The sequence below is a fragment of the Trifolium pratense genome, linkage group LG5 (genome assembly GCF_020283565.1).
Source record: "Trifolium pratense cultivar HEN17-A07 linkage group LG5, ARS_RC_1.1, whole genome shotgun sequence".
Lineage (NCBI taxonomy): Eukaryota > Viridiplantae > Streptophyta > Magnoliopsida > Fabales > Fabaceae > Trifolium > Trifolium pratense.
The window spans coordinates 18,987,184-18,998,700 of record NC_060063.1 but is presented as its reverse complement, the minus strand read 5'-3'; the positions used below and the strand labels follow the sequence as shown (position 1 = coordinate 18,998,700).

Sequence of the window (11,517 nt, the reverse complement as noted above, 5' to 3'; positions counted from 1 at the left end):
ATAAAAAGGGGTATTATTTTTTTTTTTTTAAAACAACACGCTTAAATAAAATGGCGCGCGTGAACGCCCGCAGCTATCTCGGCAATTCGTCATTCAATAGAAAATAAATATAACATCAACACATTATATTAGAGGGCTTCCTCGAAGCAAAGTGTGTACCTGAATAATTTACATACAGCGGATACATTAAGTTCATCAACCAAAAGACATGAGTTATGAACCGAATATATCACAAGGCCAAAAGGCACTAAACATGTCTGAGTATAAATGTATAAGACATACAGTCATCCAAAAAACAACTAGGCCCTAAGCCTAACCAAAAATGTAGCCTAACAAGCGCTACTCTCTACACTCCGGGATAGTCCACGAAGTCCTCGCCGTCCTCACGGCCTACGGTCTCAGATGGCGCTCCATCGTCTGGGGGTGGGAGGAGCCCGCGATATGGCATGCAAAATAAGGGTCACCAACTGGAAACAAGTATACAAATACCAAATACCACAACATAAAAGCGAGTAAACACTTATCATTTTCTCAACACCACGCATAATAAATAAAATGCGCACATAGCCTAATGCAACCTCTAATGCAATGAATGCGACAACCCCCACTGGTCTCGCTAACCTCTAACACAACAAATGCGACGACCGCCACTGGTCTCACACACCCAAACACTCGTACAAAAAATTAATACAATCCATAAGGATTAAGGTGGATCCACTCCCGCAATCACACCCCATGGTCCACTCCCGCAACCATGTTCCTACTAAAAAGTTAATCAATAAAATCTCGAAGGATTTAAGGTGGATCCACTCCCGCAATCACACCCCATGGTCCACTCCCGCAACCACGTACTGAGGATCAATAAAACCACGAAGGGTTAAGGTGGATTCACTCCCGCAATCGCACCTCATGGTCCACTCCCGCAACCAAGTATTGAACTCAATAAAACCCCGCAAAAATTAAGGTGGATCCACTCCCGCAATCACACCTCGTGGCCCACCCCCGCAACCACGTATTGAACTCAACAAGAATCCCGTAGGATTAAGGTGGATCCACTCCCGCAATCACACCTCGTAAAATCCCTCAAACATTTGGGTGGATCCGCTCCCGCAATCACAACCCGGGGTCCACTCCCGCAACCACCTCTTACCATGGACGCATGAGCATACGATACCCTTATCTATACCAATGCAACCACAATACATATATTATCACAATCATATGTAATCTCCCAACAAGCATGTCAACACATATATTTCATCAAATACTATGTCAGACAAGTAACCTCATGTATTCATCACGAACTCATATCGAGAATACATAATACAAACATGCCAAGCACTCACAAATAGTGCACAAACAAACACACAAAGCATTCACAACAACAAGCATACAACTACGCTATCGACGGAATTTAATACGGAAGTAAGAAGGTGCCCTTACCTCGGCAAGCTCCAATTTCAAACAACTTCGAACAATTCTACACTTTCGCGCGCCCTAAAATAAGCAACGTACAATCCATAAGTTTCTCCCAAAATATCTCAACGAAACTAAACCTATCAACAAAGGTCTAGAGGTGTCTAAGGCACTTCCTAACACTCTCGGATTGTGTTTTCGAGTCCTCCCCATAGTGATTAAAAATTCCCGAAGTTAAATACACTATTTTTCACAAAACAAACACATTTTCGACAAAATAGTTTTCAAACTAAAATGACCATAACTAATTCAACTCTTGTCCGATCGAGACGAACCATACGCCAAATTCATCGTCTCGAAAAGACGGATCAAATGGTTAAGTTTTGAGGGAACTGAAACAATTTTAAATGGACGAAAATGCCCCTGCACAGTTCGTCCAGAATTGAGAAATCAAGGCATTCTCCCACAAATTTTCATTTTCAAAGCATACCATTGCTCTCTATGGTTTTAAACTTCAAAGGACACTTTCATACACTACCAAAACACTTGAAAACAACCTAAAAATTTTACGAAAATATCTCGACAAAATAATCGAGTTTTTCTTGCGTCGCAAGTTTCAAGTTTTTCTTTCCAAATACAATCCTATAATCAAACTTTGACCCACCTATGATCATTTCATCAAAGCATGCTCATTTTTCACAAAATTGTGGACTTAGAAAAATTTCACAATTTTCCCCCCCCACACAAGCTCTAGGTTCTGCCCTTGAAAAACAAAGTGGCCCTTCCGCTCAAAATTTTTCGCTTCCGAGGGCATGGTAATATCCCATAATACCCCCGAGTTACTAATCCAAGCCCCAAAAAATTTTCCGGGCAAAGCCTCAAATTTCGAAAATTCAATTTTAGGTTCTTTAACACACATACAACACTAAAACCATTTTTTTCCCAAAAATTTTTGCATGGTAATTCGCCCTAGGCCACCATTGTGCCTCCCTCAAAGCCCTGACAAATTTTGAAACCTCTCCCACACTTTTCCGAAATTTCTCATGACCAAAAGTTTTGAAAATAAGGACCACACTCAAAATTTTCCAATGCAAAGTCCTAGCTAGCATCTATTAGTTCACATGGCCATGGAATTGATCAACCAAACCACTTTGAGCATCAAAACAAAAGTTTCTAAAAATATGTTCATAAAATCCTCAAGAACACACTCAAAATTATTTTTCCTTGTTTCACAAAATTAAAGCCATAATCTAACATCCATTTCTCTACTAAGCTCATAAACAACACCAAAAATAAAAGCACAACACAAATTTTTAAAGTTATGAGCAATTCAAATCAATTTTTCAAACCCTAACAAAAGATTTCATGAAAGTTTTAATCACCATGGAAATCAACATGTGCCAAGCTTAAACAAGCCTATAAACTACTCCTAAACACTTCCCTAGAACCACAAACAACCAAAACTAATTTCTAGAAAACTAATTCTCAAGAACATAACCCAAAAATTCCTAGAATCATGAGTTTTAACCAAGCAAAAGAAAGGAGAAGACTAGTTACCTTAAGTGAAGTGATTCCCTTAGCAAGTCTAGGTTCCAAAGAGCTTGAAAAGGAAGGATTTGATGATGAAATGAAAATTTGGTGAAGATATGAAAATGGGGGATGGCTTCACGGTTTGGAGAGGAAGAGAAATGGAAAAATTCAGATTTTTCTAAGTCCCCAAAGAAGCTAAACCTCCTTACTATACATTGGTCTTGGTCATTCCTAGCCATTGGATCAAAAGTGCAACTAAAGCCATGAAAAACCCTCACCATTGGATCAAGCAAATCCCATCCACTTTAGATATTCTCATATGGTTCTAAAAGTCTTCGCCTCATAGACGAGTCACGCTTCGGTTACGGACCAAACTTGCACAGACAGAAAATCTAAAACCTAAAAGTCCTCCGTAAACGATTTCCAAAACTTATCGCCGAATCTTTTTCCGCGACTGTAATTTTCTTCCCTAACTCTTAAAAATATTCTCAGGACATATCCTAACTCGCGCAGATATATAAATCCTCCATCTAAAATTTTACTGAATTCTGAAACTGTAAAATTTTACGTCAGCGGGTAAAATTTATACTCGTTTTTCCAAAAGCGAGAATAATCCAAAACTCGTCATTCTGAATTTGCATAAACCTTCTCATACATAAAAGAGGATTACAGCCCAAAAGTCTGTGCCTTTTCAGCGCACGAGCACAAAACAGACTTAAACTCAGCCAAAATCCTATTATTGCGACGATACTCACAAAAACACTTAACCAAAAACCCTAAATTCCTTAGCCATTACTTATTTTCTTCACGCAAAAGGTACTGTGGAATTACGGGTCTTACAAGTTCTTATTATTTTGTATAATTATTAGTATTGTGAACCCGGTTATGTTAATAATTGTTTGTATGCAGGCACCGATGCATCTTAATCACTGTAGGTCCTGTATAATGATCTATAATAGAGCTGCTGAAATATTGGAAAGAAGGTTAGCTGAAGGTAAAGATGGGGCAGCTGAACAAAAAGTTGGAAATGAACAGGCAAATATTGATGAGGGAAATGTTAGGAAACAAGGTCTAAGATATAAATCATCAGCTAACAGAAGAAAAGTAATTCCCAATGTAGGAGATGAGGAAGCAGATGATGGACAAGGAAAACAACCACCACTCTCTGGTACACAAGAAACAATACTGCAGTATCCACAATATTTTGATGCAGGGTAAGTAATGACTAGTATTTTGTTTCAGTTTGTTTTTTAAATATAAATAGTTTCAGTAAGTTATATACTGAAACCATTTTTCTTGATAAATGGTAGAATATTAAGGAATATTATAAAATTTATATTTTGTAGAATATCCTTAGATAATATTCTAACATCTTATACCATATCTTTAACACTTGTTTCAGGATGGAGAAGAAGGGTGAGAAAAATGATGAAAAGAATGATGAGAAGGATGACAAGAAGGATGAGAAAACTGATGAAAAGAAACATGAGAAGAAGGATGAGAAGAAGGATGAGAAGAATGATGAAAAGAAGGATGGGAAGGATGACAAGAAGGATGAGAAAACTGATGAAGAGAAACATGAGAAGAAGGATGTCGGATGTGGAGCTGATGAGGGAAATGTTGGTAAAAAAAGTCTAAGGTATAAAGCATCAGTTAAAAAAAGAAACAATACTGCAGATGATGAGGAAGCAGATGATGGGCAAGGACCACAACCACCACTCTCTGTTACACAAGAAACAATACTGCAGTATCCACAGTATTTTGATCCATCATCAGAATACTGTGAAAATGTTGTTGTAGAGTAAGAATCAACAGTTCCTTTATATGAAATGATTTCATTATACTAATAGATTTTTTTGAAACAGATATACACAGGACCAGCTTTTAAACATTAAAATAGCTCTGAAACCATTTAACTATGATAATGGTTTCGGTGTATAACGCTATGAAACCATTTAACTAGAAAAATGGTTTCATTAATTAAATTCTCCACAATTCTGCAAAATAACAGCTATGGCATTTATTTGGCAGGGCAACTCCGTTAAGGACGGTGTTGGTTGATGAAATCATTGACTTGAGTCAAGCGGACACTGTTAAGCCAACTAGAATGAAGAGGAAGCATGAAAAGGAGGATCGCACATATCCTGAACGTAGACGAGCTGTGAAGAAATCAAAGTACCTTACAAGCCCATATGATACTGCTGTCTACGAGTCAACTGCAACTAAATTGCAGAAGGATATATGCACCTATGCATGGAGCAGTTCAATTGATGAGTAAGTCAAAATCATTTTAAAATATTGTGATTAGAATAGGTGACTACAAATCCTAACTGCTTGATAATTATATAGGGAGGAAATTCTCTACTGCTCCAAATCACATGACTTCACTCTACAACGGAAAGAGTTATGGACTCTAAACAAAGATGAATGGATCAGTTGCTTTGTTGTAAATAGTTGGGTAAATTACTTGAATTGGAGGCAACGAAAAGGACAAATGACAAGGCTTGTTACACAATATATCAATTATGTACGGATTATATTCCATGAATATTAATAGTTTACTTACTTTTAAGTTTTTTTGGAATTGATTTTACTCATTTCATATAAACAGCAATACATGGAAAGACCGGATGCACTTGAAATGGAGCAACCAGCTGCGTTCAATAACTTCATTGCAAGACTTAAATGGTTCAAGTACATGGATTGGAAGAAAATTGACCCTACAAGTCTGGAATACGTAAGTCCTTCCCCGACTATTAGTTGCTTTAATTATGAAAAAGTCTATTAAATGTCAATTGTGTATAATTAACCAAACTAATAGGTTAATTATTGAAGTCATTTAACAACACTAGTGGTTTCGTTGGATATACTAGTGGTTTCATTGGATATGTTATACAATAAACCATTAATCTTGTTAAATGGTTTCAATAAGTTATACATTGAAACCATTAGTCTTATTAAATGGTTTCAATATCTTACGGTTTAGTCTTATGGTTAATTAAAGGTAATCTTTACCAAGTTCTAATAAATACATTTAAGTAATCATTTCTGGTTATGTTAAACACTTGCAATTGTAGTACCTTCTAATTAAAATTACAGTTTAGATGTGGCAATAAGTAAGTACATAAATCATTGCTAATAAACCTAAGATTTAGGGGCTAGCTGTGAGTCTTCTGATTCAGGGGAAAAAAAGATGTTTATTCTTGTTTCAGGCAAACTTCCAGTTTGAGTTATATGCTCAATTTTGTTCCATTTTTTTAAGCATCCTAATATATTTTGTGTGCTTTTAAACAGATCATGACGCCGGTATTGATTGGCAATCCAGGGAGTCATTATGTGTGCTTTGTTGTCAATTTGAAAAGCCACAGATTCCAATTCCTAAACAGCATGTATGGAGATAAGTTGAATTTGGACCCACCAAATATATACAAAAAGATGTTTGATGTATGGTTGAATGAGGTGAATGCATTTCTTATAGGATTGTATACTCATAAAAAAATGCCATTCCCTTTCCACTTTAGCAAATTTAGTTGGGAATCTCCAAAAATGCCAACTCAAATTGATAAAGACAATTGTGGAGTATTCTGCATGAAGTTCCTTGAAGAATGGCAAGGTGACCATTACACCCAAATGGAGTCTTTCAAAAATTGGAGCCAACTCGGAAAGCGAGACAAAATTGCAAGGGTGATGGACTTAAGAATTGGGATATTGTCCACAATTTTAACCGACTCCAGCAATTCAATAAGACACAAAGTGGAAAAGAATGCAACTTCTTACTGTGAAGAACTGACTCAAAAGCTAGGATGATGTCTGAATTTCTGAATTTGAATTTCTGGATTATGTATAACTAATGTAGTTGTTTCAGATTGAGGTTGTTTCTGAATTTGAATTTCTGGATTATGAATTTGAATTTCTGGATTAATGTATAACTAATGTAGTTGTTTCAGATTGAGGTTGTTTGAATTTACTATTATTTTTTGCCACTTATAATTAGTATTTTCGCTCTTTTTGATAGCGTTATACACTGAAATCATTAGTACAGGTAAATGGTTTCATAGCGTTATACACTGAAACCATTAGTACAGTTAAATGGTTTCATAGCATTATACACTTAAACCATTAGTACAGTTAAATGGTTTCATAGCATTATACATAATTTTAGTATTTATTTTAGCTACAACCATTATTACATGTAAATGGTCCTAATTTTAAACCAGTAAACAAGTCCTCTCTCTCCAACATCAACTTTATCGATAGCCATCTTCTGAGATGGAAGACCTGACTCTGAAAGCCATTTCTCAAGAGAAGTTGAACTTTCAAGTGAATCAGTTTCACATCCCCAAGGAATAGTTTCCATAAATGGTTTAGTTTGAGTTGACAGAGACCTGTTCTGTGAATTGTTGGGTTGAAAGCAGGAATAACAGTGGTTGTGTTGGTGAACATCATCATCATTCTCATCCCTGAAGCTTCAACCATGGCTGTGTTTGTTTCAGTAAGCAAAAAATGTTACCTTATCTGATGAAAAATCTAACTTAACACAACCCCATGCTATACTGTAGCTAGAATTCTGCTGCTATTATACTTTGAGTAGTTGTTAGAATACCACGTGGTCCTAATTTTAAACCAGTAAAATGTTACTATTATTTTTTGCCACTTATAATTAGTATTTTCGCTCTTTTTGATATATTCTGAACCTCTTATATCTTCTCTCTTTTCTGTCATTAAAATATATAACTTTTTCTTTTTAACTATGAAGTTAATGAAACCATTTTTCTAGTTAAATGGTTTCATAGCGTTATACACTGAAACCATTAGTACAGTTAAATGGTTTCATAGCATTATACATAATTTTAGTATTTATTTTAGCTGCAACCATTATTACAGTTAAATGGTTTCATAGCTAGTTTAATGTTTAAAAGCTAGTCATGCTAGTCATGGGTATATCTGTTTCAAGAAAAACGTATTAGTTTAATGAAACCATTTTTCTAGTTAAATGGTTTCATACCGTTATACACTGAAACCATTATTACAGTTAAATGGTTTCATAGCATTATGCAAAATTTAACAGCATACCAAAACATTAACATCATATTTATATTCGGCCGATTGAAAAAATAACACTTGAACATATTATGATACCAATAAAACAAACTTTAACATCTCATTACATCAATTAAAGAGAACTATAAGACTAGTTAATGAAAAGCAACTTAGTACTTTTATCCAATGATATAGTCAACACTATATCATTGTATTATAGCTACTACTCCCACTACTAAAACCACACCAGAAAACATGAAACACATCTCTGTTGAATTACTATCATCACTTTTATCCATTACATCCTCGAAGCCTTTTTTGACTATTAATTAGATGAATTTCTCCAGCCCTTTTTGAACCTATCATAAGAAAAACAAACAGTCAATATTAGCATTGAAAAAAAAACAACAATTCATTCTTTTCATTCAAGTAAAACTTACACATTAGGTGATTCATTAGGCAACATGTCATTATGTTTCCTTTTGTTTGGACAATTCCGTGTGTCATGGCCGGTTGCACCACAATTCGGAAAAAGACAATGGCGAATCTTGGTTGCAGCTTCAACTCCTCCTTTTGGCCTTGATCGTTTTGGTCGACCTTTGCTTTTGGTTCTAACTGGATTTCCAACATCACATTCATCATTATTTGAAACAACTTCAACTACTACTTTTGCCTTTGAACCTTTTGGTCGACCTTTGCTTCTAGTTCTAACTGGAATTCCAACATCACATTCATCATTATTTGGAACAACTTCCAAACCAATTTGATCTTCATGACTTTCGGACATTCCTTTTATCTCTCGGATAAGATCCTCCAACCCTTTAGTAGCAATTTGTTTCCGTTCTTTTGTTTTTAAAGATTCATATTCAAGACATTGAATCAGAGAATGAAACTCAGAAGAGGAGACATCATTGTTGTTTACTATGTGCCTAGATCTTGGGATCAATGAACTTTCACGTCTCCATCGAAAAGGAAGATACTTTGAAGGTATGTGAAAATAATTTTTCATTAGAAGCACTCGAATAGCATGCCTGCACAATATTCCAGAAAACTCAAATTCCTTACAAGAGCAACGAATTGATTCTTGACCTTCTATCCAAGTTACAAGACGACCTCCATCATCTTTGGTGTGATGCTTCACAATAAAAGAGCCACTGTTTGTTTCAGTTGCAGCGTATTTTGTAGATAACTCAATCTCAATTTGAATCAACCCAAAAGCATAAGGTGTGAGTATAGATGCAACATGTTCCTCCATTGGAAAACTTGTTTTAAGTAGATGATTATGATACTTTTGACGCATTCTTGCTTCCTCTCCAACTTGATTCCTAATTTGGACAGCAACACCAACCTACCAAAAATACAACAATAGTTGAGTAAGATCATAACTTAGTAGGATCATAACTTTAACACCAATTCAGTACTTTTATCCAATGATATAGTCAATACTGAAACAGAGTACTTGAGTAAGATCATAACTTGCATAAAAAAAAAAAGTTAAGTTCATACCCTAGTAATAAAATCAGTCAAACTTGTTTTGGCATCCAAGAAGTGTTTTATATATGAATTTATCGATTCCGAACGTCCAGTTGTTGTCATCCCAGCAAAAAAAAAGTCCTTCAAATAAGGTAGAGCCCATCGTTGGCGAAGAGAATACAACAATTTAATATGTATATCGTTACTTAGACCAAATTGTGCAACCATGGATTTCCAATATTGTTCAAAATCATCTTCACAATCTAAATGGTACACCTTGAAAAACTCAGATTTAAAGTCATTATATCTTGCACCTAATACAAACGAAAACCAACTTGGCAACTTTGCCAAGATGTGCCATATGCAAAAGGCATGTTTTGTGTTCGGAAATTCATTTGCAATGGCTTCTTTAAGCGAGGGATCTTGATCTGTAAGAATTGTTTGTGGATTCTTTCCTTTGACAAAAGCTAGGAAATTCTGAAAATATTGAAATAAGATATTAACAGTCAAAGTTCAGAATTGAAACACAAATCTAATTACTCTTGTACACTGAAACCATTACTCTTGTAAAATGGTTTCAGTAAGTTATACATTGAAACCATTTGTCTTGTTGAATGGTTTCAGTGTACAATTGTGATAAAAGGTTCAGACAAACTTCCACTAGTTGAAAGAAAAGTCAATTTAATGAAACCACATCCCCATGTGGTTTAATGAAAGCCAGAATTGAATAACAAATCTAATTTAAATAGATATTTACCTTTAAAGCCCATGTGAAGGAAGAAATCTTCTCATTTCGTAATAGAACACAACCAAAAAAAACTGAATTCCCATGATTGTCAACTCCAAGCCATATTCCAAGTGGCATATCATAACGATTTATTCGATAAGTAGTATCAAAGACAACCACATCCCCGAAAGATTCATATGCACGGATTGAATCACCAAATGCCCAAATAATGTGTTCCAACTTCTTATTCTCATCTATTGTGTAATCATATTGGAAGGCATCATCTAACTCTTTCAACCCTTTACACAATTTCAAGACATCTAAAGCATCATTTTGTTTGTCAATACCATTTTGGTTTTGAAGGAAATTCCTAATATCTTTATCCATAAATGGTAGACTACCTACATCTATTCCTTTCTCTAATTCAAGCAATCTCATTGTGACATTAATGGAACAACCAGCTTTATGCATCATTAGTATACGGTTTTGGTCAACAACCGGGATGTTACGATAAGCAGGGAGAAATTGAACCTCTTTCTCATCTAACAAATCATGGTTGTGGACATTGTTGAAATATATTACCACCCATTTTTCTTCCGATCCAATTGTCTCTTTAGCAACCACCAATCTCGCACTACAACTACACCTTGAAGCTTTCCGTTTCCTTTGACTTTCCAGTTCATTAACTTTGACTGGTTTAGAAACCCCGGATCGATGGCAAACGAACTCTCTTTTGTAAACTGTTTGTGGATTTCCCTCATCAGTAGTGTTTCTATAAACGTGATGACGTCTAATTGAGAAACCAATTCTTTGTGCAAACGAAGAGTAAAAATTATAAGCATCATCATCACTATCAAATATTTGAGGGAAATCAACATTTGTAAGAAGTTCAATTTCATCAATATCAACTTCATCCCGTACTTCAGTCGACATGTCTAATCTTATAGTTTAAATCTGAACATATCAAAGTAATAACATATCAATTCATAACTCAAAAATCATATGAACTCAAAATCAGCACAAAAAAAACCATAAAACAGATCAAAAAAAATGCATCAATTATCTGAAACCATTATATCATCAAAATGGTTTCAGAGTACAAGAATCTGAAACCATTCTACCATCACATAATTTCATAAAATCAAAATAAACGCACAATTTCATAGTTCATGAAAAATAAACAGGAGCATAAATCATGCACATATAGCAAACGAAACGCATGTATGATTGTTGCAGAAATCACATAGATGATTGTTCATGAGAAAACAAACAGGAGCATGTATGATTGTTGCAGAAATCACATAGATGGAAACGAAACACATAAGTTTAAC

The 11,517-nt window shown here is 35.1% G+C and overlaps 3 protein-coding genes across 3 annotated transcripts; 2 read left to right on the top strand and 1 right to left on the bottom strand.

Moving 5' to 3' along the window:
- The first annotated feature begins 4,530 nt into the window (after positions 1-4,530).
- Positions 4,531-5,631, top strand: LOC123886184. The gene is made up of 5 exons (XM_045935518.1): positions 4,531-4,747; positions 4,978-5,220; positions 5,296-5,473; positions 5,558-5,578; positions 5,626-5,631. Exons 2-5 carry the CDS (start codon positions 5,054-5,056, stop codon positions 5,629-5,631), a joined length of 372 nt encoding a protein of 123 aa, XP_045791474.1. The 5' UTR covers positions 4,531-4,747; positions 4,978-5,053.
- Positions 5,592-6,892, top strand: LOC123883695. Its single transcript, XM_045932600.1, has 2 exons — positions 5,592-5,683; positions 6,241-6,892. The coding sequence occupies exons 1-2, from the start codon at positions 5,645-5,647 to the stop codon at positions 6,751-6,753; spliced, it is 552 nt and encodes a 183-aa protein (XP_045788556.1). The 5' UTR covers positions 5,592-5,644; the 3' UTR covers positions 6,754-6,892.
- Positions 6,893-7,972: 1,080 nt separating this feature from the next.
- On the bottom strand, positions 7,973-11,151 carry LOC123883694 (protein FAR1-RELATED SEQUENCE 11-like). Its single transcript, XM_045932599.1, has 4 exons — positions 10,217-11,151; positions 9,493-9,936; positions 8,427-9,334; positions 7,973-8,345 (listed from the first exon to the last, which is right to left on the bottom strand). The coding sequence occupies exons 1-4, from the start codon at positions 11,117-11,119 to the stop codon at positions 8,312-8,314; spliced, it is 2,289 nt and encodes a 762-aa protein (XP_045788555.1). The 5' UTR covers positions 11,120-11,151; the 3' UTR covers positions 7,973-8,311.
- Positions 11,152-11,517: the final 366 nt, after the last annotated feature.